The sequence below is a fragment of the Sminthopsis crassicaudata genome, chromosome 5 (genome assembly GCF_048593235.1).
Source record: "Sminthopsis crassicaudata isolate SCR6 chromosome 5, ASM4859323v1, whole genome shotgun sequence".
NCBI lineage: Eukaryota > Metazoa > Chordata > Mammalia > Dasyuromorphia > Dasyuridae > Sminthopsis > Sminthopsis crassicaudata.
Window position 1 is genome coordinate 1,483,190 of NC_133621.1, and position 25,569 is coordinate 1,508,758.

At 39.9% G+C, this 25,569-nt stretch overlaps 1 protein-coding gene across 2 annotated transcripts in view; it reads left to right on the top strand.

The window, feature by feature from the left end:
- NXPH1 (neurexophilin 1) overlaps positions 1–25,307 on the top strand; it is a 218,117-nt gene extending 192,810 nt beyond the window's left edge. For both annotated transcript variants that reach the window (XM_074266911.1, XM_074266910.1), the window contains exon 3: positions 23,411–25,307. In XM_074266911.1, coding sequence (XP_074123012.1) covers positions 23,411–24,172 — 762 coding nt within the window. In that variant the 3' untranslated portion in view covers positions 24,173–25,307. The remainder of the gene's footprint in view (positions 1–23,410) is intronic.
- Positions 25,308–25,569: the final 262 nt, after the last annotated feature.

A 25,569-nucleotide genomic window follows, 5' to 3' on the forward strand; every position in this document is an offset into this window, starting at 1 on the left:
TTGCCTCTCACATACATACATGCATACACACATGTGTATATATACATACACATGTATACATGTGTGGGGATGTGTGCATGTATGCATGGATATGACCAACTTTAATATTTCTCATGAGCTCCAGTATCACATCAGCATTTGCCTCTTGGAAATTTACAGGCATCTCCAGATCAGTCATTATTCAGTCCCAGGCCATCCTTGCTCCCCAATATCTTGATTACCACAAGGGCACTACCCTGCTCCCATCACCCAGCTCCAAACCCTTGCTGCTGCCCTCAGCTCCCCCCTCTCCCCATGGCTCAAAGCCATTACAAAAGCTCATCTTTCCTGCTTCAGGTCTCGTATGCATCCCTTCTACTCCCACAGTTAGAAGCCTACTTTAGTCTCCCCCCCATTATTACCTAGTTCAGCCCCTCACCATCGCTATGCCAATATTACAATCCTTTCTTGGTTTGCCTCCATGATTCACGTTTATTTCCATGCTGATTTCTCCTCTACCTAACTGTCTAGCTGATTTCTCAGAGATGCATGTTTTTATCATATTGTTCGGGTTTAAAATAATAGGAGTCTTTAAGTATTTGAAGGACTGTCCCTCGGAAGAAGAATTCTACTTGTTTTGTTTGAACCAGAGCAGAAAAGAACAAAGATCAGTGACTGACCACTGCTGGGAGACAAGTTTCTTGTCTTTTTGGTCTAACATACTCTTATTGATTTATTTTTAATGGCCAGTGCCTGTCAGTGAGATGTGCTAGTCCATCTGGTAGCTGTCTGATGAGATGGGGGACAGGAAATGCAGGGTCAAGGTTCCCAGAAGCCTTTGCTTGTGGAAGAAACTGCTCCTCTCTGTTTTTCCTCTTTGAGGTCCCTCATTCCATCCCTAATTTCTTTTTTGTCTCGTTCTCATTTTCAGGCCCAGATGTGTATGTGTGTGGGGGGGTTGTTAGCAGGACCTTTGTCAGGTAGTTCTCTTTCTCTGAGCTTTGAGAAGCTTCACATGCCCTGCCTGATCCTCAGCCAGCAGAGGAATCGAACAGTGGGGGCTCCCCAAAAGGAAATTTAGAAAAGTCTCCCGGCTCCACGGTGATGTGCAGCTGGCTCCACATCTCCTCTGCTCGGAGACAAAGGAGTGTTCTTATATGTTCCCCACATGGACCAGGATTCTTGATGAAATTAAACCACAGGCAAACTGTGTAATAGAACTGCACCCAGTGGGTTTATTTGAGGAGAAAAAGTGTGAAAATTAGTGACTACTTAGCACATTGGTACAAGAGGAAATCTTAGAGCACTTTGCCAATAGCCCTTCTGCCCCATCATCCTCTTGCCAACTTTTGCCCATTTCAAGCCTCGGTCTCATTGTTTCCCTTTCCCGTTCACACCCCTCCCTAGCCAGTCAGTGACCAAGCCTCTCTCACCACAGTCCCCCTCTCTTCACTTATTCAGCTCCAACTCCACCTCAGGCCTTCCGCACCCCTTCCCCACACCACCAACAACCTCATTCCACTGGACTTCTGGTTCCCTGACTCTTCTGTCCTCCACAGATTTGTAAATTATCTTCCTAAGTTTGTCTGACCCAGTCAGTCTGGCAGGGAGAAGCCCCAGTCATCTAGCCCTTACCAGGTTATCTTTCCAGCCTTTTTCCATATTGCTTATTATTTTTACTCTACCTCAGTCAGACTATTTGTTGTTGTTCCTTGAATAGGTGGTATTCCATTTATCCTCTCTGTGCTTTTGCTTAGGTTAGCCCCCCACGCCCTATTTTTCTCTGCCTCTTAGAACCCAGAACTTCTTTCCAAGCTCAGTGGATGGATATGTTGCTGTCTCACAAAGGAAGCTTTTGGCGATTCCATGAGTAGTTGGCGATTTTCTTCTCCCCTGAAATGATCCATATAGACATATCCATGTAGTATCGTCCCCATAGAACAGGAGAGAGAACTCTTTCCTGCCAAGGGCCATTGGGATTTTTCTAGCATCGTTCACGGGCCGCACAACATGATCAACTTTTAGCACGCAAGCTGTATCTGGCTTTCAGCTCCTCTCTTGTCTGTGGCTGCCTCAGCCAATGAGTGAAGCTCTTTGAGGGCAGGTGCTGGGTTTTGCTTTTGTGGCAGTTTCTAAGGTAGTACTTTGTACCTGCTCAGGTATGTCAATGGCTCTAAGATCTCTTTGGCTTCGGGAGCTGCCTTCAGAGATGGAGATTGTCCTCTCAAAGCTTGATATGTGCTTGTTGGGTGGTACTGGGCTCATGGTCAAGGCCATGCTTTCGGCTCATGCCTTGGATCACAGTGTGCTTTAGGAGTTAGTTTCTGGCTGCCTAGAGACCAAAGGGGACTTTCACCTTTAGCTGAGACTGGACCCAGCCTTGTGAGAGAGTATCTGTGCAGTCCCTGAGCCATACCTGGCTTATATTACCTTTGCCCCCATATCCTGCTGGAAGGCACGTGGACAGGGAAGTGTTAGGGGACTCCAGGAGGATGGAGTGGAGGGCAAGCAGTGCCCAGTGGTCTCCAGTTCAGAACCCTTTGGAGCTTCTCCTTGTAAATATAAAAATGCGAGATTCACATAATATTGTATAGTTAAATAGGGCCTCAACATGCAGATTTTTAAAATTCATCAATAGCAGTTAATAATTGAGAAAATGTTAATATGTTCTGGAGAGTTTCTTTGGGTATTTAGAACATTCTTTTGCATGCTGCTTTATTTCTACTGTAAAGAGTGCCTTGCAATTTCTCCTTAAAATTCTTTTGCCCTTTTCCCCAAGACGGCAGGTCTACACTCATGATTAATATGAGAAAGGGATCTCTCCGAACCCGTCTCATATGTAAAGCAGGCTTGAGTTCAGATTTTGATTAAAATGGAGTTGCGTGGCCTTCCAGCTCAGCTCTTATTTTATTTAAAATTCTTTTCTGCCCCTGTGCTGAAAATAGCAAGCTGATATTAATAAACCAGGGCTTAGGGCAGGGCACTGCCAGAGAGAGAAGCTCTTGATGGTAGCTATTTACCTAACTAGAATTTGATTACAAAGTTAACAGGACTCTGGACTACTGGAATGGAGCAAACATCTTAAAACTCCTCTAGATGTTTTTAACCCGATTTAATTTGTCCCCTGAAAGTTTAATCTCCCGTGGCCCAGAGCTGGCATAAGATTCCCCAAGCTGCAATTCCCTCAAGTGAGAAATCTTTAATGACATCACAGGCATTGAGCTTGGAGACGTGGGTTAAATGTCTTCTCCAAATGCAAAACAGGGGGCCGGCATTATTGAGCTCTTTCATGGAGTTCTATTTTAACTCTTTCTAAAACCACTCACAACTCATCTAGCAAAGAGCTTTCTAGACTTCTTCAGAAGAACTTCGATATGTAATGATGAAAACAGCCCCCTCTGGAGTCTCCCCTTCTAATGAGTCAATGTGGGTGGGTGAGGGGAAGCGGCGGTCCAGGCAAGTCTTTGCACAAGCCGCCCTCAGTACGTGGACAGGCAAGCCCCTGTATCCCACCACTCCGACCCGTGGAACATGCAGCTCTGGCCCTGGACAGTCTGGTGGAGGACAAAGGTGCATTCATCTGCCACTGAGATGCATTCCAGTTTTGAGTATCAGAGGGACAAGCTAGGAGGAGAGAAAATAACATTTGAATTGACTTTGTTTGGCAGAGTAGGAAGTATTTCAAAGCCCCTTTATAGTTCCCCTAAAAACTTCATTACACATTTGGCAGAAAGTCTCTGATAGCTCTACCGGCTGGTTGTAAAATGCATGAAGCATAAATTGGGGCCTTCGTCATTACACCTGCTTTACGGCCTGTCAGGCGGTGGCCCGTTTGGCTCATCTTACAGCAACTTTGCTCCATGGTTCAGTGATTTGATAGCTGCCCCAGGGGCTCGGGTCAGTGACACTGTCGTTGACATAACACAGACTAAAGGTTTCTCTGGAACTCTTACTGGGAACATTGGTCATGGAGTTGGAGAACAGCACACATTACAGATCGCAAGTCTGATAGGGAACAAGGGTGTTTTGTAGACACCGAACCCAACACTTTGAACTCCCATTATCCTAATTAGGGTTTCAAATTCGGAAAATTATATGACTAGTGAAAAGGTTTTCAGAGAGGTGAGTTATTGCCTTAATTATACATTCATTTTCTGGCTGCCAGGAGCATCGAAAGGGGTCATCTGTTGGATTCTTCTGATTTGGTTTAGCACATTTGCCCCAGGATGATAGTATAGGGAATCCAGCAAAGAGATTATTTGAAATATCAGCCTTAGAAAGAAGCATGCAAAATGACAAAAACCACAAGATGCCAAATAGTAATGAGCTTATTTTCAATAATAGGAAAACAATTTGTACATAATGCAGATTAATTGTCTGTAAAATTATATCAACTCTTCTAAATAAGTTCTGTGTTATGAAGATACTATAGCGTGACAACATCAATAGTGGCGCTGCTATTATTTTTCCAAGGGTCACAGACTATTAGATATCCTACACCCTTCTCTCCCCCACGATCCCTACCCTTCCAATTTGGCTCTGACAAAGTTCGAGGTGGTTGGCAGAGCAACCTTCACATGAGACATCTCCAACTCAGATTTCCATCCATCCAGGTGGGAGAATGATGAACCAGAGCAACCTCAGCACAAGGCGGCTTGAGCCATCAGGTGTCCACACTGGAATGCCCCCAAGAGAGTCAGTCAGTCAACAGCCAACGAAGCATTTATAAGGTAGCCCTTATGTGCCAAGGGTTTCATGAGCCTCTTGGGATACAACGAAAGATAACAACAATCCAGAACCTGAAGGAGCTCACAATCTAAAGTAGGGAATAACATGCAAGCAAGTATATGCAGAAATAGTGCACACACACACACGTGTATGTGTGTGTGTGTGAGAGAGAGAGAGAGAGACAGAGAGACACAGAGAGAGAGACAGAGAGACACACAGAAAGACAGAGAGAGACAGAGAGAGAAAGAGAGAGACAGAGACAGAGACACAGAGAGAGAGACAGAGAGAGACACACAGAGAGAGACAGAGACAGAGAGAGACAGAGACAGAGACACACAGAGAGAGACAGAGAGAGACAGAGAAAGAGAGAGACAAAGAGAGAGAGAGACAGAGAGAGACACAGAGACACAGAGAGAAAGAGAGAGACAGAGACAGAGAGAGAAGATATTAAGTTTTAAAAAAAACTAGGAAAGGCTTATTATAAAAGGTGTGGGACTTTACTTGAAAGAAATCAAGGAAGCTATGAGATAGAAATAAGGAAGGAGAATGTTTCAGACATGAGATATGACCACAAAAACATACCCAGAGCCCACTGCTTAAGAATGTTATCATGAGGGTCTAGTTTGTTTCACATGAAGGGATCCATTGTGGACCCCATCGAGGAGGGAAGGGAATCCACAAAAGATGTTTCATGTTGTCAGTAGTTAGGGACTTTTCCTGTGACATGGTCCCATAGCAGTTTCCCAAAAAGCAGTATTATAAGAACATCTCAGTGTTCCCAATCATTCTTCTTCAGTGAATATAAATTAGAATGAATATTCGTGGGAACTTTTGGGAGACATTTTATCTGGTCGAAGATGGGCAATGTGGGAGTGTGAATTTGAGGAGAAGGGACTAAAATAGCCTTTGTGTCTCTCCTTCCTTTTCCCTCTCCCACAGTTTCTCAGTACCGGCCAAGTTAGAGTTGGTACTCACTATGACTTTGTCAAATGTCAAATGGTAATTGTTCTTGATGAAGGCTAATAATTTGAGGCTCGAAATCTGTGGCAGATCTTTTGAACCTCAGCCAACCACACTCAGGTAGGAGATGATGTTAGGCTTATGGCCAATTTAGAGTCCCTGAAGCTTCCTACTAAGATGAGACAGATTTTTACCATGACTTGAATGTATGGAGTTTGCTTTGTCCTCCCCTCACCATCTCTCTATACTTGATTCTTAGGCTGAAAACTAGGTAACGCAGTGAATAGAGTGTTGTTCTTGTAGTCAGGAAGACCTGAATTTGAATTCCACCTCAGACCATCATGAGCTTGTGACTTCAGGCAAATTGTTTAGTTTTTATCTGCCTCAGTTTTCTCATTTCCTATAAAATGGAAAAATAACAGTACCTGTCTTTGAGGAATTTTAGGAGGATAAAATGAGGTAATATTTTCCAGTGCTTTGCAAACTTTAAAGCACCCTGTCCATGCTATTTATTTAGGGCACTTCTGAAGCATATCCTCAGTACTGGGGTTATCTGACATGGAAGGATGACCATTCAAGATACAAGGTAGTGTTCAGAGTCAGACTGTGCTACACATTTAATAATGGCACTCTTGTCTTCTATTGGTTTCCTTGCTCCATTCTCTGATAATATGGGGATTAGACTAGCTAAGTCTTCTCCAGGGTCACTAGCCAGCTGGTAGAAGCCACTAACTGAGTAGCTTTGCATTCTCAATTTCTCCTTGTTGGGGTTGTCTGACAGGGAAAGGCGACTGTCATGGGTTCATGGTACTAAATAGAGTCAGAATGTGACCCTTTGCACCCCACACAGTTTCAGAAAATCACAGCTAGAAAGGGATAGTAAGAGATGTGATTGTTCAGTTCTTCAGTTGTATCTTACTCTTCATGATCCTGTTGCCCACACCTATCCATGAATTAAGTGGATTAAGACAAACACTGGTTGAATGACTTGCCCAGGGTACATAGTAAATGTCTGAGACTACACTGGAACTCAGATCTTCCTGACTCCAGGTCCAGTGCTCTATCTATTTGTCACCCTGCTGCCTTGTACTAAGAAATGCTTTATTTATAAAGTACCTGGAAGTATATCTGCCAAGACAAACCCAGGAATTTTGTGAGCATAATTATAAAATACTTTTTGTACAAATAAAGTCAGATTAAATAATTGGAGAAATATTAATTGTTCATGGCTGGACTGAGCCCATGAATAAAAATAACAATTCTAACTCAACTGAGTTATCTATTCAGTGTCATCCCATTTTAATTACCAAAACTTTATTTTACTGATCTAAAAAAATAGCAAAATTCATTTGGAAGAACAAAAGGTCAAGAATATGAAAGGAATTAATGGAAAAAATGAAATGAAGATCTAGCAGTATCAGAGCTTGATCCTAATTGTCATATTATTCTAATTATCAAAACTATTTAGTGCTGCCTAAGGAATAGAGTGATGGATCAGTGGAATAAGGTAGATATACAGTACACAGTAATAAGTGATTTTAGTAATTTTGTTTGATAGACACAAAGGGATAGAAACACACTATCTGTTAAAAATTTTTGGAAAAATGGAATGCAGTCTAGCAAAAACCAGATGTAGACCAATATTTTGCACTATTTACCAAGAGAAGTTTTTGTCAAAATGAAATCATGAACTGGACATAATGGAAGATTAATAAATATGTTAAGGAATCCTGAAATATATTGCTTAGAAGGATTAAGAATAACAAAAATGATTGATAAACAAATAAGAGATAGTACCATGGAATATAAAATAGATAACTTTGAATACAAAAGTGTTTGTAGTTGTTGTTATTGTTATTTATTTATTTATTTATTTATTTATTTGTTTATTTATTTATTTTACTAATGAGACCAATGTGGAGGCAAGATTAAAAAGAAAGCAGAAAATCTGGGCAAGTTTTTTAGCCAGTTTCTCAGATAAAGACACAATATCTCAAATATACAAACAATTTATTCAAATGTATAGGAACACGAGCTATTTCCCAATTAATAAATAGTCAAAAATTTTTTATTGAAGAAATCAACAATTTATAGTTATATGAAAAAAATGCTCTAAATCATCATTGATTAGAAAACCAAAAATTAAAACAACTCTGAGGAACCATTTCACACCTGATTGATTCAAATGTTAGAAATGGAAAATAACAAATGTTGAAGGAGACATGGAAAAACAGGGATACCAATACACAGTTGATTGAATTGTGAACTGTTCCAACCATTTTGAAGAGCTATGTGAAATTATGCCTAATTAGTTGTAAAAACTGTCTACACACTTTGACCTAGCAATACCACGTTAGATCCATTCCCAAGGTCATCAGGGAAAAAAGAAAAATGATCTCTATATTAAAATATTTATAGCATCTTTCTTTGTGGTGACAAAGAAATGAAAATCATATGAAGGCTATCGATTGGAGAATGGCCGAACAAGTTGTGGTATGATTGTGTTGGAATACTCCCATGGTATAAGAAATGATGAGCAGATTGATTTAAAAACATGAAAAGACTTGTATGAAATAGGAGAGTAAGATTAGTTGAACCAGGAGAATTTTGTATACAGTGTACAGTAGCGGTGATATTGTTCAAATACTAAGTACAAATGACTAAGCTATTCTCAGAAATATGTTTATTTGAATGAAGGACTTATGAAGGAACATGCTCTTCATCTCTGGAGAAATAAATGATATTAGAAGTTTTCATTGTGTTGTTTGACACACACACACACACACACGTATATATCTATGTCTACCTATCTACTTATCGATTATCATCTCTTACCTAACTATCTCTCTATCTATTTATATTCATCTTTGTCAAATGTTGCTCTCTAATTTGGAATTGGGAGACAGGAAGAGAGACTACTCAGAAATCATAATGTAGCCCCAAAGCCCCCAAATAACAACAAAACAAAGCATAAAAAGGAAAGCCATTGGCCAGCTATTCTTAGCAGAACTCATGTCTGGCTTGCCATATCAAAGTGAAAACAAAGATTCCAGACCAGGTCCTTGAAATCAAGGTTACCTTTGGACAAATCTCAAATAAGGATGTGAACTTGACATAAATGGATAATCATTTCATGTTGTAGAGCAAAAAAGGATTGAATGGAGCGGACAGAAAGTAGTTATACAATCAAAGACTAGACACAAATTCTCAGAAAAGTGGAAGTTTAAAGCAGTAGACACTATGGGGGGAGGCAGGAGGCTACAAATATAAAACATTTGGCTTGAAACTAAGGGAGCTGGAAAAAAAGGATGGAACTCATGGCCCAAGCCATGAGTAGCTCCCACCACCTCCACAACTTTCCATCCCAGGGAGTCTCTTCTTCCCATAGTGATGAAAACACTAAGCAGAGACCAAAATCAGTGGCTGTCAAGTGTGCCTTGCCGATCTTCTCTCTACAGTCTCTTGTCACAGCTTGGTATGCCCAAATTCTTGATATAGTAGTAGTAAAAGAAGTTCAGATAACAAAGGAAAAATGAGTTCTTTTCACAGATGTTCTGAGATGACTGATGCCTGCAGTATTGTCAGTTCAATTCTGAAATAATTTATTATTATTGTTGTTATTTATGGTTTGCCTACGTTGCTCAGGCTGGAAATGTGATAGGCAGTCAGGGGCTTAGTTCTATGATTACTTATCCCGGAAGCTTTGAGATGCTCTGTTTCTCTCCTGGGATACCTCGTCTCACCTTAGGCTGATGAGTGGCTCATTGTTCCTGGGGCCTGACTTAATGCAGACACCAAATTGACTCCAGTTCTATCAAAGCTCAGCATTCCCTAGCTCAAGAAATTCATCTGCCTTAGTAGTTGTGGTAGCCGGGACTGCAGATGTTTGCTACTGTTACCAATTCAAATATTTATTTTTTAAAATTAAATTTTAATTATATATTGTTTTCTCATCATTTACATTTTCCAGTATCTTGTTCCCCACTTCTTCCTAGAAAACAAAACATAATATAATCTTTTTAAAAGTAAAAACAAAACAAAATTTGATTAAATTAGGATCACATGTCTAATGTTACAGGCTATACTATACCTAGGATGTCTGATTTCAACAAATAAATTAAAGACATATTTTCTCATAATTCTTCCTTGACATTTACATTTTGTCATTATGGTTTTATAGGATTCAGTTTAGATTATTTTGTTGTTTTTTCATTTTCATTATTTTATTCATATTATTTATTATATTACATATTATATATGATATGATTATATATTATATTATTAATTTATATTACTTTCTTCTTACATTTGCTTTCTTTTGCATCTATTTACATAAATCTTTCCAAGCTTCTGGGTATTCTACAGATTCATCACATCTTGCACTATTCATGTGTCATTATTTGTTTAGTTACTCCTCATTTAATAGACATACATGTATTTTATGTCCAGTTTCAGTGGGATAATGAATATTTTGGTTTATAGAAGGCTTGACATTTTTGTCATTGCCCTCCTTCAAACATGTGCTTATCAATATAATCTCTAAATCAAATGACATGTCCATTGGGAACACTTTTATTTTGAAGTTTTTATTTTCAAAACATATGCAAGGATAATTTTTTCAACAATGACCCTTGAAAAGCCTTGTGTTCCAATTTCCCCCCTTTTCCCTTACCCCTTCCCCTAGGTGACATGCAATCCAATATATGTTAAACATGGTAAAAATATATGTTAGATCCAATATAGGATTTTATTTATACAATTATTTTGCTGCACAAGAAAAATCAGACCAAAAAGTAAAAAAAAATGAGAAAGAAAATAAAATTCAAGCAAATTACAATAAAAAGAGTGAAAATGCTATGTTGTGATCTATCTTCAGTTCCTACAGTCTTCTCTGGGTATAAATGGCTCCCTTTATCGCAAGATCATCTCATTGTAAAGAGTCCCATTCATCAGAATTGATCGTCATATAATCTTGATATAATAAATAATATAATATAATATAATACAACAATATAATATATTGGAACATATATGAATCATCTCGTTGTGTTAGAATTGATCATCGTATATTTTGCTGTTGACATGTACAATGTCTCCTGGTCCTGCTCATTTCACTCAGCATCAGTTCTTGTAAGTCTCTCCAGGCCCCTCTGAAATCATCCTGCTGGTCATTTCTTATAGAGCAATAATATTCCATAACCTTCATATACCATAACTTAACCATTCACCAATTGATGGGCATCTATTCAGTTTCCAGTTTGCAATTACAAAAAGGGCTGCCATGAACATTTTTATACATGTGGGTCCTTTTCCCTCCTTTAAGATCTCTTTGTGATATAAACCCAATAGAAGCACTTATGGATTAAAGAGTATGTGCAGTTTGATAACCCTTTGGTCATAGTTCCAAATTCTCCAGAACAGTTGTATCTATTCACCATTCCACCAACAGTGTATTAGTGTTCCAGTTTTCCCACATTTGTCAATATGTTTTTCTGTCATCTTAGCCAATATGAGAGATATGTAGTGATATCTCAGAACTGTCTTAATTTGCATGTCTCTCATCATAGTGATTTAGAGCATCTTTTCATATGACTAGAAATGGTTTCAATTTCTTCATCTGAAAATTGTCTGTTTATATCATTTGACCATTTATCAGTTTGGAGAATGGCTTGATTTCTTATAAATTTGAGCCAATTCTCTAGATATTTTAGAAATGAGGCCTTTATTAAAACTCTTGAATGTAAAAATGTTTTCCCAGTTTATTGCTTCCCTTCTAATCTTGTTTGCATTAGTTTTGTTTGTACAAAAACTTTTTAACTTAATATAATCAAAATTATCCATTTTGTGTTCACTAAGGATCTCTAGTTCTTTCTTTGGTCAAAAATTCTTCTTCTTCACAGATCTGAGAGGTAAACTATCCTATATTCTTCTAATTTGTTTATAATATCACTCTATGTCTAAATCATGAACCCATTTTGACCTTGGTATATGATGTTAGGTGTGGGTCAATGCTTAGTTTCTGACATACTGGTTTCCGATTTTCCCTGCAGTGTTTGGCAAATAGTGAATTTTTATCCCAAAAGGTGGGGTCTTTGGGTTTGTCAATACTAGATTACTATACCCATTGATTATTTCATCATTTGAACCTAACCTATTTCACTAACCGACTAATCTATTTCTTAGCCAGTACCAAATGGTTTTGATAACCATTGCTTTATAATATAGTTTAGGTCTGGCACAGCAAGGCTGCCTTCATTTGCATTTTTTCATTAATTCCCTTGAAATTTTTGATCTTTTGTTCTTCCAGATGAATCTTTGTTATTATTTTTTCTAGATCTCTAAAATAATTTCTTGGGAGTCTGACTGGTATGGCAGTAAATATCACTTTCTTTTTTGAAAGATGTATTTATTTAAAACAAATACAACAAAGAAAAATATAAAAAGAAAAAAAAAATTCCCATGTACACACATGAGGCAGCAGAATATAAGAGAGGATTCAAAATGTATAACAATACATTTCCATTTCAAGAAAACCTATAATAGAAGACATTGTATTCACAACTGTCAATCTATTAATTGCTTCCTTGTTGGTTTTCTTTTGTTCTCTATTGCACACTTTTAACTTTATTCTTTTTTCCACTCCCCCCTCTCTTTCCCCAAGCTGGTTACATTAAGTACAAGCTTATTTGTATATACATATATATAAGACACATCCACACATATATATACATGTATATTTAAACAATATTAATATTGCTGATATGTAATATAGAATTCTTTTTTGATTGAATCTTTTTAAACTTTGTGATCAATGATTACTATCTCTATTTTTTCTAATAAATTTTACTCATGATTATTGTTAGTGTTTCTGTAAATTATTTCTGTATCCCTTCTGCACATCCCTTGTTTCCTAACTCTTCTACCTTACTTCTAATAGCTACTTTGCCTTGCTATTGCTTAAATTTCTCTCTACATATTCCCTCCACCAAAGATCCTGCCCTTATCCACCCTCCCCACCATTTCCCACATTTTTAAATTCCATTCCCATTATTCTACATACCTTATGCCATTCCTATTAACCTTATCCTATTTTCTTCATCTATTATTTCTTTATAATTTTTGGAGAATTTTAGATCCTTCTAGATATATGAATTATTTTATATCCTTCTAGATATATACGTATTATTTCCTCTTTAATCCATTCCCAATAGGAGTAGGATTTCAGAACCACCAACCTCCTTCCTTATATAATTCCTGTGAGTCAATTCTTGTTCTCATATCTCATTTGCATAACATAGTTTTAATTTTTTATTTTTTCTTACACAATTTTACTTTTTAGAATCATATCATATTCAACTCTACCCCTCTTTCTTTTGAATTACTAATTACTAATGACCGTCTTAGTCCCATTGTTCATATTTCCACACATAAAACATAGTTTGTCCTTATTGAGTCTATTGAAATTAGTCTTTGAGTTGCTTCTTCTATGTGAAATTTTCTATTCAGTTCAGATTTGTTTGCCACAAAGTTTTGAAAATCTGGCAATTCATTGAATGTCAGTTTTTCTCAGTCAGCATTATATTTAATTTTGCTTGATATTTGGCTTCCACTCTAGTTCTTCATTTTTTAAATATAGAATATTCCAAGACCTGTGGTCTTTTATTATAGCCACAGATAGGTCTTGCATGATTCTAAAGAAAGCTTTGTCATATTTAATTTTTTTAATTGCTTGGATATTTTTATCCTTAATCTGGTGGTTTAGAAATTAAGCAATAATTTCCTGTAGGTTTTCCTTGTAGGATCTTTTTTATTTTTAAATAGGAGATGTCTCACATTCTCTTCTAGGGTGTGTTCAAGGAAGACAAGTACCTCTGGGATGAGGGCTGCCAAGCCAAACTTTACAGGGCTGATTTCCACCTGATGCACCTAACTCCCATCTTTGGCTCCAAAAAGATGTAGCATGGACAGAGTTCATCCTCCAGCAAACTGTTTTGGCAGATGCGCTAAACCAGGTTGAGAATAACTCAGGGTATCAAACCCTATGGTGAGTTAGTTAGTCTTCCCCCACATGTGAAAACTTTACCCTGCGGAATGGATGAATGAGAACAATTTGTTCCAATGGCCTTGAAGGCAGGTGAAGCAGGCTTTGTGGAGTGCTTAGAGGTTAGACATCCAAGGGAACTGATGACTTCATGCAATTCAACCTCACTTAAATCTAATTTACACATGAATCAAAAGACATCACCATCCCATTTTACCATTTCTAATCCACTCCAAATGTTCATAAGGACTATTTGTGTCTGTCCTGTGGCAGAGCATTCTGAACTTATATTGGTCCGATCAGTCAGAGGATGAACTAACTTGACTTTAGTCTAATGATGTTATTTTTGTCCTCTTCCAGAGCAAAGGACAACAACCAATCAACTCACATTCTCTTCTATTTTTCATTATTTATATTTTGTTTTGTTATTTCTTATAATAACAAAATTATTGTCTTATAATTTCATTACCCCCCCTTGCCCAATCCTAATTTTCAAAGAGTTATTTTCTACCATGATACTTTAGATCTCATTTTCTAGTTGATTGACTTTTCATAATTTTCTTTTTCTTTTCTTTTCTTTTCTTTTTTTCTTTTTTTTTTTTTTTTTAGTTTTTCCTCAATTGTTCTCATTGATTTTAAAGTATTTCTTGAGTTTTGTGAATTTTTTTGGGCATGTGATTATTTCATATTACTCTTTGGGGTAGGCTTTTTTTTTTTTTTTTTTTTTTTTTACTTCAGTGTTCTCCTTTGAAGATGGTCTTCTCTTTTTCCATAGTAACTCTGGTGATTGGATTTTTCTCTGTTGCCTGTTCATTTTTTAAAGGTAAAATCACGTTCTGTCCTGTGGTGCCTGGGGCCTCAGCTCCTCCTTCTGTTCTCTGCTCTGACCCGGAACCCAAATCTAAGAACTTCTGCCTCATGTAAGGTTCACTTCCAGTAGCGTTTCTGCCCCAGTGTTTCTGCACTCACTTGGGATGTGCTGGTTCCTTTTCCCCCAGGGCCATCTCAAGCACACAGCTTGAGCCTGGTGTTCCTTATCAGTAGAAGTTTCTTCAATCTTCCCAAATTCAGATCCCCTACTCCCTACTCTTTCTGGGAAGTGGTAGTTTCTGTGTCTGTGGCTGTCCCAGCTTACTCCAGGGCTCACAGAACTAGCCTGGAGGTGTTTTCACTTTACCAGGGTCAAACTTCTAACCTGATATCTTTCTTCCTCCCTTCTCCTATTATCACAGGAGGACCACTGTTCTGCCCCAACTCCCACTCATTTTTTTTTTTAACAACTCTCTGTTCAGTCTGAGGCAGTGTTATCTTGTTTGTGAGGGAAATCTGAAGAGCTTGGAATTTTCTGACCCGATCTTCCATCTTCCCAGAATTCTCTCTGAATCACTTTCCTTGCATAATTTCATATTACCATTCAAACCTGACAGCAAGAATTCATAACTCCCACCATGCATCATGGTGCTTCCCCAGACCCTTCCAACATGGATTCTCCCTATGTTTCCTTTTCTTTGCCAGTTTGCTGGGTGAGATGAAACATTAGGGTGATTTTGATTTATAGATCTCTGATTCTTAGTAAATTTGATGATTCTTTCATATGGTTTAACATAGTTTGCCATTTGCCATTTTTCTTTTGAGAACTGTTTGTCCTTAGCCTTTGAAACCTAACCTATTAGGGAATACATTTGGACACATATTTCTATGACTTCTATGGCTAATTAGTGCAGTACTTCTATGACTCTGGGATGAATTGATCACTAAATACTTAGTATGTGTCATCATATAAGTGCTATGAAGAAAAGAAGAAAAGCAAAAACTATGGTCCATACATGCAAGGAGCTCACATTTAATGGAGGAAATAATGTACAAATACCTTGTTTATGTATGACATCTGCAGTGAGTGGAAAGCAGTTTTTTGGGGACTTAATAGTATAGCGGGACTGGGAATCTCTTCCTTTGGAGAGTAGTCGATAAGCTGTCTTGAAGGATTCCAGGGCAGCCTGGATGTAGAAGGAAGGAGGCATTCCATGTACACACACACACACACACACACACACACACACACACACACACACATGGAACCAGTTACCTTAGCCCTAATGTGTGTATGACATGTTCTATACTAATAGTCCCCTGCTGATCTATTAAAATGAAAGTCTGCCTACTAGAACTCTAATGCTGGCTCTCATCTCTTCTCCAGAGTCAATACTATTAATACTCATCATTTAGCTTGATTTTAATGTTCTTTTCATTTACATGATTGTAACCATTCTCAACATTGCTCTAGTTCGATTTACTTAATTTGATGTCAGTTTATGGAATTCCAATTAATTTTTTAAAATTCCTAGTGTGTTGTTTAGCGTGATGCAATAATAGCTCATGAGCTTTGAATATACAATTATTCTCTAAATCTTAGGCACTTATTTTTGTTTCATTTCCCACCCCATCCAACACAAAAGGTATACTAAATAGAACTTTTTTTTTTTTTTTTTTGGCCTTTGATTTCCTTGGCATATATACTCACTAGGAGAATTTCTAGGTCAAAAGATAATCTGCACAAGACTTAATTGATGCTGGTCCATTGATTCTGGGTCTTGATTAGCATGGCATGAGAAATTTGTGTATTAGAAAGTGCAACAGAATACCTTTATCAATAAATGAAAAAGACACAATTCCTGATTAAATTAAAACCAAATCATTCTCCCTGCTTCAGCTTACATTCACTATGGCAATCAATAACATTTGGTTTAAAAAAAAATAGTCAGCCTAGAAATAGGAGTTCTGCTAGAACCTCCTGCAGCTTCTTGTTGTGGATTGGACTTTTTCTGCCTCAGGCAATGAAGAAGTCATAAAGCTTCTCCAATCTTTTAAAACTTCCATTACACCTGTAATCACAGGGATGAACCAGGTACATTCCACATTCCCTCTCCCCCCCCCAAAAAAAAAAATGGCCATCTCAATTCACAGTTCTGCCCAAAGTGTGCAATGTGACTGACTACCTTCAGCCCTCCAGCACTGACTGTGTCTGTCCTTTGTCAGCTTGGTCATTTTGCTGAATGTGAGACAAAGCCTCAGGTTATAATTTGTATTTTTATTATTAATGATTAGAGAACAGTTTTTCACATGGTTGTTGCACATTTACAATTCTTCTTTTCATAAATATTTACCTCAACCTGCTTTTAAGGTTTATTCTTTTCCTTCGATAACCTTTAGGCTCTTTAGAGTTTCTGTAAAAGGGAACAATCTCTCCCCACCACGTGTATAATTGCTAATCTGAAATCCTCTTGCTATCTGTCTTCTCCCATTTGGGAACACATCTTGCATCTTACCCCAGGGATCTCTCTACCAATCTGAGATTCTTTATTTTCCTTGAAGATTACCAATGGAATCAGACACAGAATCCGTTGCCTATGGTGGTGCCCAAAGACTTTTTTTCATTTGATTTACAAATATTACCACTATATAACATTGTTCAGGCAAGGTAAAATGAGCAAATGCATAATGCAAGAGTCATGTTGAAGAAGCTTTGGTCTTTACGTGGGAACTAGTCTCTTAAAATGTTATTTTAATATATTGCTCATTATTGCCCAAGGGTCTTCACACAAGATATTTCTTATAAATTTTAAAAAGAAATAACATAAAATATTAACTTTTTTTTTTACTGAGTTTCTTTTGTTTTAATGGCATTTCATCTATTTATTAATATAAGAATTGACCTTTTATAATGCAAAAAATAAGAGTAAGCTGTAATTTCATTTGGGGAGAATGGTCCAAGTGATGAGGATGGGGCACTGGGAATACTGCTTCTCAATCACTTATCAATATTCATGTGCAAGTGAGTCAAAAGTGATGTGTGTGTACTTATAAGATGAGCAAGCAGGAGGGAGGTTATTTTCCCAGCATGAAAAAACTTTGATTTCTCTGCAGCAAAAATAGTTGGGGTTTTTTAATGGCTGTCACAATGCATGATTTTTCAAGTGTGAAGAACCATGAGCAGTTGTGAAATAATTTTCTGAGGAAAAGGAATTAAAGAGAAGGTTAATGATTCCAGGCTAACATGTTTGAGAGGGATTTGGTAACTCATAAATTAGAGTTTTAGAAGAATTTTGCGTTCAGGTATGGGGTGGGTTGAATTAGATGCCTCTAAAGTCCCTTCCAAATCAGAAATTCTCTAGCTGATTTTGTGATTCTGGAATAATTTAAGCACAAAGTTTAAGCAGTTACTATAACCCTTAGGCTAGAGACACTTCATGCAGGGGGATGAGGGCACCCCAATGAGCAAGATCTATAATGTTTGCAGCCCTTTAAGAATGTTTATATCTGATGGAGTCATGGAGTGGTGACAATAAGTTTGCTCTTCTTGCTGGGGAATGATGCTGACTTTGTAGACTAGTTAATATGATCTTCAGTTTCTTCCCGACGAGATGCTTCCACGGCTTGAAGTATTTGTGCCACAGAAAAAAAATGAAAACAGCTCACTTCTCATATCATTCTCTGTTGTCCCCTGAGTATGGAGTTGGCCTTGGGCTCTCAAAGGTCCTTATAGCAAATGTATCCCCTCGTAGGTCTTTTCCAGCTGGAAAGTTCCCTGAAAAACATACAACAATGGGTAGTTCATCTTCTGAAGAGCTGCTTCTGTTGGGAAGGGCTCAGCACCCATTATAGTTTTTAAAACCTTCGGCCACTCCAGAAGGCAGGCCACAAAGCTGGTAAGGGGGATAGTCATGATCTGTGCTCATGAAGTGCCCCGACACTGCTGAAATGACAGATGTTTACAAGTAGGAATGGATCTCCCAACAAGGCTTTGGCAATCAATAGCAGCCTTTAGAAGAGTTAAGACCTCAGCTTCTTTCCAGAATAATCAAACAACTTGGTTTTCAGCTTCTCTTTCTAGTCTCCAAAACAAGTCAAATGAGCATCTGATGGCAGGGCAACTGGAACAAATGTTATAGTATGTCTCTTGTTCATGGAAGATCGTCTTGTTGGCTTACAGCTGCTTCGAAGGTGTAAATAAAAATCTGAACACCTTTGTCAGTTACTTTTATATCATGAATTCTCTATAGGTAGGACCTGGCTCTCATTTTCGAGTTGTATTTCTTAAGGACTCCTCAGCACAAGCCCAGTGCTGATAGGCTGTGTCCTTAGCTGGCTAAATGACGATTCTGTGTCTGTTTTTTTCTCAAGTGCTTTATTGCAGTGACTCTCTTCTAGGCGTGAGGTTATTTACAGCATCCAGAAGTGACACATTTTGGCTTTTCCAAAATGCTAAGTCTTCTTTTGGCTTCCCAACATGACTAAGACAAAGTAAGCCATTACTGTCAGTGCAAGTAAAACACCAGTCTTGTGAGAGAGAAATCTGGATTGCAGAAGAGAGCCTTAAGCTATGCTTGGTGGATCCAGGAAAGTGGGCCGATGATGTGGAAGTGGGGAAGAGCTCCTTTGGGCCCTCAGAACACCTCTTCCCCAGGTGTGCTGTCTCTACTTAATATGGTAAAGTCTGCTTGGGAATGGTGAATGGAAGGGAAGATGGAAGGAAGATGGAATTGTGTCTGGAAAGATGCAATAATGGACCAACTGGAAGAGCAGAGGGCAGAATGCATTGCAACAGGGCTTTCTTATATATCATTCTTCTTCCAGACTCTTTATGAAAATATTCCCACTGAACCACCGTCCTCCAATCCCCAGTTGCTGTGAGAAGGAAGCATATCTTTTCCTAATGAACCCTGGTTTACATTTCATTCCTTATTCTCTCTCTATTATTCATCAAATACCCAAGTGAAAAATCCAATTTAACTCGTTCTATGTGGATGGTGCTTAGGTAAATACAGAAAGGTTATCTGACCTACATCCCTAAGGAGCTTACAACCTTCGGGGAGAGAAGGGAACTACCTAGAAAAGAACCAGGAATATCTGCAATGTTTAAGACTCCATCTCTAAACAGTAAATTATTCTCAAAGGCAATGGAAGCTGGTCCAAATGCCTGTATTCCTGCTTGTGTCAATCTCGTTCTTTTTGTCTTCTTTATTCACCCAGAGTGAGATTTCTTATCCTTACACATCATGCTATTTACATATCTATCTGCTCTCAAGTATTCAAGCTTTTGAATCAAGAAATATATCATTTCCAAAGCAACACTATAATTATCTATAATGAGTAGTAACGGAGATACAGAAAAAAAATGGTTGGAAGAAATTAATAGGTATCTTTTTTTACTTTTAAGAGAGGTAAACACACACACACACACACTCTTCACATAGATCAGTCAATCAATCAATCAACAGGCATTCAGAGATACCTGTCATAAGCTGGGCACAAGGGATACAAAGACAGTCAGTCAATGCACATTTGTTAAACATCTAATAAGGGACATGTGCAAAAGACTGGGGATATAAAAAGAAACAAAACTCAGGTCCTGCCCTCAAGGAGTCATATTCGAATGGGAAGGAATCAGAAGCAAACACATATATAAGCAAACTATATAGAGGATAAATAAGAAACAGTTCTGAGAGGGATAGCACATGAATTGAGAGGGTGGGAAAGATTTTCTGTAAAAGAGAGAATTTTAGTTGAAATTTTAAGGAAGCCTTGGAAGTCAGTAGCTGGAGTTGAGAAGGGAAAGGATTCCAGGTGTGGGGGACAGCCAGAACTGGAGGAGTTGCCAAAAGTTGAGAGACGGAGAGTCTTGTTCATGGAACAGCCAGACCACCAGCTAACTGCCACAAAGTGTACATGGTGAGAGAGTGAGGTACTGGGGGGCTACGTTATGAAAAATTTTGAATGTCAAAGAGAGAATTTAATGTTTGACCTTACAGATGATAGGAAGTCACTGTTGTTCACTGAATAGGTAAATGACAGAGTTGTGCCTGTGCTTTAGGAAAATCATTTTGTTGACTAAATGGAAGATAAAGTGGACTCGGAACCATAAACAAATATTGAAATAGTCAGTGAGGTGATGAGAGCCTATACCAAGTATGAGTCACAGGAGAGAAGGGGGCAAGATGTGTTGCAAAGTTCAAATTTGCAGGTCTTGGTGACCGATTGGATTGGGGAGAAGAGGGGGAAGCTAGTGAAGAGTCTTGTGAGTCTGAGGGACTCTAAGGGTGGGTTCCCCCCTGTAGTAATAGGGAAGGTGGTGGATGGATTTAGGGGGAAAGACAATGAATTTAGCTTTGGATATGTTGATTGTGAGAAATCTACTGGACATCTAGTTTGAGATATCTGCCAGCAGTTGGAGATACAAAATTGTGGAGCAGCAGAGACCTCCAAGGTAGATTTGAGAATCAGCAGCATAGAGATGACAATTAGGGACAGCTAGTTGGTGCGGTGGATGGAGCACCAGCCCTGAAGTTAGGAGGAGCTGAGTTCAAATCATATCTAAAGCATCCTAGCTATGTGACCCTGGGCAAGTCACTTAATCCCAATTGCTTCAGCAAAAAAAAAAAAGACAATTTAATTTATGGAAGCTGGAGATCATCAAGAGAAGTAGTATAGGAGGAGAAGAGAAAAGAGCCAGGACAAAGCCCTGGAGAACACTTACCATTAGAGGGGCTACTCTGAAGAGGAGACAGGGCAGTGGCCAGATAGGTAGGAGGAGAATGAGGAGAGAGAGGGTGGTTCTGAAACCTAGGGAGAGTGTTATTGTGATAAATACTCCGTTGTAGCTCTGTGCTACATCTGAATATTCAGCCCAACATCAGCCTCAGCTGATATATTATGTGTGTTCAGCTGATCCGGGCTGTCAGGCTGTAAGTCAGGTCCATGACAGAAGAGACATTGGAGCTTTTCCTGGAGCTTGTGTGTATGATGTGGGGACCGGGTTTGCTGCAGACATAAGTATCTTGGAGTCGGACTCTCAGTCTGGACCATGGCCTGCTCCCTTTACTTTGTCTTAGAGCTTATTTCTTTATACAGTAGGAAAGACAATCATCACTTTCCCATACTCCCCAGGAGATGCTGAGCTTCTAGGAGGCAGGGGCTCTCTTGTATTTTTCTTTGATGCTTAGAACCATACCTGGAGCATAGCAGTTACTGAAGCAAGGTCACTTTACCAACCGGCTGATTGATAAGGGTATTATTGAGAAAGCATAATCTAAAAATGATCCCTGTCACCCCCATCACCCCCAAACTAACCATTTACTGAGTTTGATAATGCATGCAATTTTCCACACCCATAGTCATTCATCTCCACAAAGAATATATTTTCTTATATCTTCTTTACTCAGTATAGTTATGCCTTCCTTCCTCCCTCCCTCCCTCCCTCCCTCCCTCCCTCCCTTCCTTCCTTCCCTTTCCTTCCTTCCTTCCCTTTCCTTCCTTCCTTCCCTTTCCTTCCTTCCTTCCCTTTCCTTCCTTCCTTCCCTTCCCTTCCTTTCCTTCCCTTCCTTCCTTTCCTTCCTTTCCTTCCTTTCCTTCCTTTCCTTCCTTTCCTTCCTTTCCTTTCCTTCCTTTCCTTTCCTTCCTTCCTTCCTTCCTTCCTTCCTTCCTTCCTTCCTTCCTTCCTTCCTTCCTTCCTTCCTTCCAATCCTGTTGTTATACATATCATGCACATTGCTTTAGTGATTTTTTCTTTTCATTTTGCATCAATTAATGTTGTTTCATGTAAGTCTTTCCAAGTTTCTCTAAAAGCTTCACATTCATTGTTAATTCCCTTCCCTTCATGTCCATGATTTGTTTAACCATCGTCTGATTGATCGACATCTGCTTATTTCCATCTCTCCGCTATGTATTTCACGAGGTTCTTCTAGGACAGTTTTGATGTACAGAGGCCCTTTTTCTTTCTGTCTTTGACAACCTTGCTACACCTGCTTAGCTCTGGAAAGAGGAGGGATTTCTCATTTGGCACTTACTCTCTGCTGCCTCTGGTCTTGGCCAGGTTTGTGCCTCTGGCCAACTCTTGGACCAGAACAGAGGCTCCCAGAGGAGACAATCTGTGTTTGTTTTAGACTTCCTTGATTCCTGGATACGTTGTTGTACATACAGTTGGCGATACATGCATACATATATATATATATATATATATATATATATATATATATATATATATATATATATATATATATATATATATATATATATAATTTTTTTTTTTTTTTACTGAGACAAACTAGGACTTCATTACAAAATTACCTAGCTTATATTGTTCATGGAGCAAGTAGAAACAAGTAAAAGCAGCCATCCTCCCTCTCTCCCACCATCGGCTTCAATTATTTTTAATCACAGTTAGAGCTAAAGGGCTTTAACCCTTTCCCCCTCTGCTCACGGATTGGCGAGACTTGTGTGTCTGGGTTCAAATAGTGTCTTTCTGCCTCAAGTAGCCGGGCTGGTTGTGGTGCTGAGTATGAATGCTACTCAGCTTCTGGGGGAACTGGGCTGTTGGCTCCTTTGGCAACTCGTAACTCGTGCTATTCCTACTAGGTGGCAGTACATGTGTAGAAATCAGTCTCCCGCTTTGGTCCTGGCTTCCTTCTCCACTGTCTTTCCCCCGTTCTCCGAGTTATCACAATGCACTATCTGTGAGGGGGGAACGGGCTCTTGCCCTCCACTGGAATGGCTGCTGGTTGGATGCATGCTTTCGGCGGGGTTCTTCAGGGGTTTAATTCTCCGTCTGTGGTTCCGGAGGGGGCCCCCTCCACGTATCTCCTCTCTAACCCACGTTCTTTTCTTACAAAGCTAAGAATGTCCCCTTTCTTCTCTTTTCCTCACCAGGTCACATGTGCCAATCTCACAAATGGCGGGAAGTCAGAACTTCTAAAATCCGGAGGTACAAAATCCACCCTAAAGCACATCTGGACAGAAAGCAGCAAAGACTTGTCCATCAGCCGGCTCCTCTCACAGACTTTTCGCGGCAAGGACAATGACACGGACTTGGACCTGCGCTACGACACCCCAGAACCTTATTCGGAACAAGATCTCTGGGACTGGCTGAGAAACTCCACGGACCTTCAGGAGCCTCGGCCCAGAGCCAAGAGACGGCCCATCGTCAAGACGGGGAAGTTTAAGAAAATGTTTGGCTGGGGTGATTTTCATTCCAACATCAAAACTGTGAAGCTCAACCTGTTGATAACTGGGAAAATCGTCGACCACGGGAACGGGACCTTCAGCGTCTACTTCCGGCACAATTCCACCGGGCAAGGCAACGTCTCTGTGAGCCTGGTGCCCCCCACCAAGATCGTGGAGTTCGACTTGGCCCAGCAGACGGTGATCGATGCCAAAGATTCCAAGTCCTTTAACTGCCGGATCGAGTACGAAAAGGTGGACAAGGCGACCAAGAACACGCTCTGTAACTATGACCCCTCCAAGACCTGTTACCAGGAGCAGACCCAGAGCCACGTGTCCTGGCTCTGCTCCAAGCCCTTTAAGGTCATCTGTATTTACATTTCCTTTTATAGTACCGATTACAAACTAGTCCAGAAGGTGTGTCCTGACTACAACTACCACAGCGACACGCCCTACTTCCCTTCGGGTTGAGCGGGAGCCACTGGGGCTGAGACTGAAGCCTGAGGAGTAAGAGCTCGTACGTCAGGGCTGTTACACAAGGAGAAGATCACATCTGGGGCCTGGATTGTGTCTACGCTGCTGCTGTTGTCCACGGGCTGCCAAGATCCCAGGGGGACAATCTGGTGTCATTCCTGCCCATCGGCTCCATTTCTCAGTGTAGTTGTGAATCACCGCAGGTTTTACATCGAGTCACCGAGGAGAACCATCCACACCCACAGACATCCATGTCCATGTACACACACATTTTGGCTCGCATCTATTGGGATCCCTGGTTAGAGGTCTTTTAATTCTCTGGGTCGGAAGGGTTAGAGAAGCGATCAAAGCAAACGGGAATGAATAGCCAGCCAGAGTGGGCTCTGACGGGCACTGGGGTGGAGATTTCCTTCCGAGTCTCGAATCCATGTAAATCCATCCCTCCCCTCACGCGCTCCTGCTTCGGATAGCTGCACTGGTAACGATACCATAGGCCTACCTGCTTGTGACCCTGGGACGCGTGTCTCCAGAGCTCAGTCCTCCTTCCCAAATGAACCCACCCACCCAGCATCCCGTAGGCACATTCGAGGGGGCCCTAGGAGCCCCTGTAAAGATGAGGAAACCTTTAGAACTTACACGTGGGCGGCTGGGGGCTTCCGGCTTTTGCCCCGTCCCTGGCCCTGGCCGAGTCTGCTTAGGAACTCCCCAGCCGCTGGATCTCCAGGGGACCGGCCGAGAGACGGGCACCGTGTAAGTTGTAAGGGACGGCTTATCTTTACTCCACACATTGTAACAAACTCAATATCCTAGTCTTCATTTGTATGAATGGTTTGTATTGTACATAGTTTATCCCGTGTTATTTCAGCAGCTTATTACTATTAACTTGTACTTGTCTCTCTGCTTGTTATTGGTTAAAAAAGAAAAAGGGAGCGAGGAGGAGTCGGAGTCCATGTTAGCAATGTAGCTGTAAATCCACGAGCAAGACAGAACTCTGTACCCAGCACTTACTCAGCTAACGTATTGTTGGAAGCGATACATATACGCAGCATTACGGTCTGTCTGTAGTTAGAGTTTTATTTCTGGACGAAGATGAGATGTACATAGAAATAAAATACGTAAAGTTCAATTTCAATATGCCCTGTGTCGCTGGTGATTTCTAAGCTCCCGGGAGAAGATGGGATGGTTCCTCTCGGTCCTGCTCATGTCCAGAGCTGGGAGAGTGACCGCTGGGCCGCTGGATGGGCCAGGGGAAGCCCATCTGGGCCGCCATGCATTGGAGGGGGGTATTTGGAAGGCCGGGGACTCTGGGTATCTTCTGGATTGACAACCGGTCAAGTCTCTAATGCATTGGAAGCCCATTCTGGGTCTGTGTCGGGGAGTGGGATACTTTTGTT